At 39.7% G+C, this 5,746-nt stretch overlaps 1 protein-coding gene across 1 annotated transcript in view; it reads left to right on the forward strand.

The window, feature by feature from the left end:
* Window positions 1-1,371: 1,371 nt before the first annotated feature.
* The window catches only part of LOC140548786 (microprocessor complex subunit DGCR8-like), a gene marked incomplete at its 3' end in the record, with an annotated part of 5,341 nt that continues 966 nt past the window's right edge, over window positions 1,372-5,746 (forward strand). Inside the window, exons 1-2 of the mRNA XM_072671941.1 lie at window positions 1,372-1,471; window positions 3,341-4,394. Coding sequence (XP_072528042.1) covers window positions 3,690-4,394 — 705 coding nt within the window. The remainder of the gene's footprint in view (window positions 1,472-3,340; window positions 4,395-5,746) is intronic.

The following is a 5,746-nucleotide window of genomic DNA, read 5'->3' on the forward strand; positions in this document are numbered from 1 at the left end:
ACATGAAGTTAAAATAAATAATTTAATAAATATATTAAGTCAATGAATATGTATTATACAAAGACATATTTAAGTTTAAATAATTATATATATTTTAGCATAAGGTTAAAAAAGATTATAGAAATAATATATATATATATATATTAAACTTCATGCTTAGATAACCCTTTCAAATATGACCTGTTGCCCTTATACTGCATGTAAATATATTTTGCGATAAAAAAACAAATAAACAAATAATCAATTAATACAAATCAATAAAATAAATAAATAAATAAGTAAATAACACCACAGCCTACATTTTACATTTGGAGATTGTGTTCAAAAGACTTGCTGCTCTCAGGAACATCAGTTACCGAAACCATGCTGCAGCTTCTCGCTGTATTTAGGTCTATGTTGGCCGTTATGCTGTTTCTTAAAGAACCATGTGAGGCCTTAGCAATCCCCTGCTGGACTGGCATTTTTGTTTTTGTTTTTTTATTGTGGAGGAAGTGATTATCAGAGGGAGAGAAAAAAAAACATGCCAGATGCATGTGGACAGGGCCTAAATCCTCTTCCTGGGAGGAGGAGGGGGGGGGGTTAAATATTCAAACTAAAATCAAATCAAATATCAAACAATAAGAGTTGAAGCTTTTAGTCTAGAGACATTTAGAAACATACATTTTATTGTGTGTTTTAGTTTAAAAGATTTTTCAGATCTCTCACATCTTTGAATATTGCTTGGAAAACCTGTTAGCCAGCTAGCTAGCTAAATTGTAGCCTGTAATTTGCTGACCTGGTCTGTTCGGTTCATGTTATATCTGATAAAAAGTGCTGTGCTTGTGAAAAATAGTGTAATTAATTTGTCAGCTGGTTATAATCATGATTTAAAGATACCCATCAACACTTAAGCTCATAAATGTGATCAGTTAGCTTGCTAGCTAGCTAGCTAACTCCCCGGTGCGTGCTCCTCAGCAGTGTGTTTCTAGTTACTGGGGCCACTAATGCGAATTATTTAAGCAAACTTCATTATGGTCTAATTAAATAAATCAGATTTAATCTGATTAAACTGGAATTTTGGGCAATCAAATCTTAGAATCATATTTTAGGAAGCCAATATAAGAGTTGCTTAACCCGCTGAGTTTTTTTTTTTTTAATGGCTTTAATTTTTAATGCTGGAACTGACTAAAATATTTTAAATAATAATAATACAAACAATAATGAATAATTCATCTGTATGATCCGTGTCAATTTGATGTGATCTGTGAGATTCCTCTCATTTATGTGATCAATACGATTCCTTTCAGCTAGATTCGGCTCGATTGATTCGTTGAAAAGATCCGATTAAAAAGAGCCGACTCGCGTGAAATGTTACCAAGAACGCCGAGGCGATAGAAGATGGCGGAGAGAGGGGGTGTCCGCCTCAATGCTGCAAAAACGAGAAATATAGCCTGATTACCTGAAGATTCCTTGATATTAGTTATTTAGATAGGTAGGTACGCGTACACACACATTTTCTAACACGTTGTTAGAGGTTAGTTTGGCCTAAATTGTTTTGTCAGCGGCGTAATGTCTCGGTTTTAGCGAGACAGGGCTAATATTAGCCAGCTGCTCGGTTTAAGCTCCGGCGGGTTTCTGTCGACAGTTACTTGCTAATTATGAGCTGAATATTTGTGCATTTCGAGAATGCACCATAAAATACACACAGGGACAGTTTTCAGGTTGAAATATTGAGTTAGTGAGTGATTGGCGACCTGTATTAGTTAGCCAGGCGTCGATTAGTGAATTAATGAATTTGACTCACTGTTGATTCACTTGCATGTTTTGTTTTTATTTTCCCTAAAAAAAATAAAATAATAATTCAAAATATTGTGCAGTCGAGGTGTAGATATAGTTCAAATGCAATAAAATGAGTTTTAAAAAATATTAAAAATTATTTTTAATTAAATAGACATAGCCAGATATCATGGTTAACGTACTCCCAGTGCTGTGCGCTACATGTGGTGGGACAGCTGCTGCTCCAGGGCTGAGCGATATGTAGTCCCTATCGATATACCGCGGTATTGCTGTTAAATTATCGCGGTATTTTTAGTAATATTTAGTAAATATGAACTGATAAAATGCACATAATGTAGCTGGTGATGCCCCTGCTTGCAATACAGGTAGTCTAATGTCATTTTAAGGGAAGAAATTGACCCAGGCCAGTTGAAATCCGCTCTAAAGGGCAGTATTTGGGATCTTATTGACCTTGGAATCGACTTTATCAGCTTTATTCTCACCACGGGAGCGTTGAGTTAGAAGGGGAAGCTCATTTGCTTATCGACCCATCGCTGCTGTCCGAAAAAACCATGTACCTCACTTTTTGTCCGTGCTAGTTTTCTCTATGGTTTGAACCCTGGAGCTGATGGATACACTGTGTAAGTCACTGTGGATGAACAGACCTATAGAAATGCTCTAAATGAACTGGAATAAGCTTTGTAGGTTTATTTGCATTATCTTTCATTCAAAGCTGATCATTTTTGGAGATTCATGTTTTTCATTGGACAGCAATGATGTAGTCCGTTAACGACGGTCGTCTCCAATATCGGGCCCTTCCACGTATTTCACGTTTACGCCCTAGGTGGGCAATGTTACGACGTTGTTAGTGATGTTAAAATATATTTTCAGATGATGTTGGTATTATTATTTGTTATTTTGCAAGAAAAATGTTTAAGGGTCTGTTTAAAGTGAGAACTTGTTTTATTATTATTATATATTTATTATTATTATTTTTTATTTCATTCAAGCGAAAAGAGAGCGAGCAGAAATGCGCAGTACGAGGAAAAAGGATGATATTTGGGACGGACGTTGGGACATAACATCAGACAGCAGTGTAAATAGACAGTATGCAATTAATACAGATGAGCTATGAGCTAGTCTTCCCCGTCCAAGTGCTGGAGGCATTATACTGACGCGGGGAGTTCACATGAATGTGGATTGGGTAGAAAATGGGGAACGTTTTAAAATGAAGCAAACCGAAATAAATAAATACAATTAATTGTGTTCTTGGTAACATGGATCTTTTTAATTGATACATGCTTTTAACACAAGAAATATCAAAAATCTGATCAAATTCGAACCCTAGTATCAGTATCAGTACAGTTCATATGGGAAAATGTCAATATACCGTCGCTAGAGCGCTCTTCTCACGTCTGTGAGCCAGACCTGGTTTGATGTACTGCAGTATGTAGTTCGTTAAAATGCTCAGATATAATATAGTTGGTTCCATCGTTATTGAAAGATTGATTAATTGATAATGGATGGACTGTCCTGTAACATGTTGACGTCTTGTTTTCTCTCGTTTGGCCTTTTTTCTTTCCAGCTCTGGCAGAAGACTCAGACTGCGAGGATGGACAGTGCTTAGACGTGGGCAAGGTTTAAGCTGAATGCATTGTGATTTCCAATAATTGAGACAGTGATTTCTAAAAAGCTGTCTACATTAATGAAAAGAACAATGTAGTCAGCTTAGCATTTTCAACACTGTACACATGGTCTGCACATGAGCGTTGTTGTTTTTGAAGCCGTGTGATGTTCTTGTGTGTGTAGTTGGGCTGTTTTTTACCTTTTAGCGTAAGACTTGAGTACGAGAGGCAGGCGTCTCCCAAGCTACGGCTCTCAATTCTCTCAAGGTTTGAGTGTTTGGGGTTTTTTTATATATTAGAAATTGGACAATGGATGTCAGTGAGTTCTTTCCCCCTCTCCCGCTGGAGCCCCCCAGTGACGAAGGGTCAGGGAACGGTACGTGTAAAGCACCTCCACCACCTCCCCTGCAAACGTCCAGTGACGCCGAGGAAATGGACGTTAGCTCTGGTGGTGATGGACCAGCGCTCACCCCGGCAGAGGACAGGGACGCTCCGATTCTTACCAAGGGCTCCGTCTCCTTTAGCAGCCGACTCGCGGCCGGCGACCCCTGCGGTCCCAGTGGCTCGTGCCCTAGAACCGCCCGCCACGCGCCCCCCGTCACCAAATTCCTCCCCGACCTTAAGCTCCTCAGAGATGTTAAGATCAGCGTCAGCTTTGGTGGAGACAGCAGCAAAAGCAAAGACAGGAAGGTGCTGTACACGGGCGTAGGGCAGGTAGGCGAAGGAGGCGAACAGGACTTAGAGAACGGACGGGCGCATGGCGGCCTAGAGCAGGGAGAGGGGCAGGTCAGTTCAGGTGCAGGTGGCCGTGCCCTTGCCCTCGGCCTAGATAGGAAGAACGAAGAGCCGGAGGCTGACCAGGAGAACAAGGTCGAGTTTGCCGTGCTGGACGAACTGGAGGACTTCAGCGAGAACTTTCTGGAAGTGGACGACGGCGAGCAGAGTGAGTTCACGTCGGAGATGATAGTGCAGCAGGAGCAAGCCAACGAAGAGGACCTCGGTTACTCCTACGAGGTGTGTGGAACCGTCTCTGTTGCTTATTGTTTATTCCTCAAGATATTGTTCATTTGTTTTGGTTGTGAAACGGCGGGAAGCAGCTAAAATTAATCCAGGACTGCAGGCATCAAGTGATCAACCATAACATTAGCACCACTGACGGGTGAAGTGAAAACGCTGGTTATCTTCCTCTACAGCGGCTCCGGTCAAGGGGTAGGTCTACATATCAAGCACTTCTTGAAGATGATGAAGCAGGAAATATGAAAAAGCCTAAGATAATCTGAGACACTTTGACCAGAACCAGACTGTGATGTTCTAGACAACGACTTGGTCAGAACATCTCCAGAACATCAGGAATCAGGTCTCGTGGGGTGTTCCCGGTATGCAGTGGTCAGTACTGACCTACCAAAAGTACAAGAAGGAAAGGTCACCGGGGTTCCCAAGGTTCTCATGGGATCTAAAGGGTCTGCAGAGAAAGTCTGAAGGTGTTCAGACCCCACAGGACCCCTTCAGAGGTCTTGTGGAGTCCATGCCTCCAATGGTCAGATCGATTGTGGTGGCACGAGAAGGACTTACTCAGTATTAGACATGTGGTGATAATGTTATGGCTGATTGCTTGTGCTGTTGATGGATTTGATCAAATATTTAACATATACATCAAGATATCATATTAAAACACAAATCTTCTTTACTATCAACTTTTATATTAGTTTAATGAATTGATGATTATTTATCTTTAGTATTTCACTGTTTGATAATTTTTTGGGACATTTTTGGTGGAATCAAAAAAAAAAAAAAAAAAAAAATTCACTTCCACCCCTTATATCGTTCAACCAAAAACAGCAAGTGTCTCAGTTAAGGACATCCCATTATACATATACACAGTATACAAGTGTTAATTTTTACTCACTATATTCTTATATAATGCACAACACTGTGTTCTTATAATATACACTACAACTATACAACACTATACATTATACTGTATATTGTATTAGATGTCATGTTATGCTTAAAATGCACAGTTTATACTATACACCACATTGTGTTTTTATACCACACAGTGCGTTAGATATTTAAAATTTGCATTGTTTTTACTGAGAAATACATTTGCGCTATATATCTTTACACTATACACTGTTTTTGCATTATACACTGAACTCATATGCTACCCTGTTTTCTTAAATTGTGTGCTTTAATGTTACACGGCTTGCTATGTCCTTACACTATATACACTATACTGCAGAGGTGACCAATCCTGCACCTGCAGTTCTACCTTCCTGCTCCAACCTTAATTGACCCCACTTGATCCGTCTAGTTATTGATTTCAAGAGTCGGTTGTGGTTGAACTGCTGTAAGTCAGACTATTT

Source organism: Salminus brasiliensis, unplaced genomic scaffold (genome assembly GCF_030463535.1).
Source record: "Salminus brasiliensis unplaced genomic scaffold, fSalBra1.hap2 scaffold_101, whole genome shotgun sequence".
NCBI lineage: Eukaryota > Metazoa > Chordata > Actinopteri > Characiformes > Bryconidae > Salminus > Salminus brasiliensis.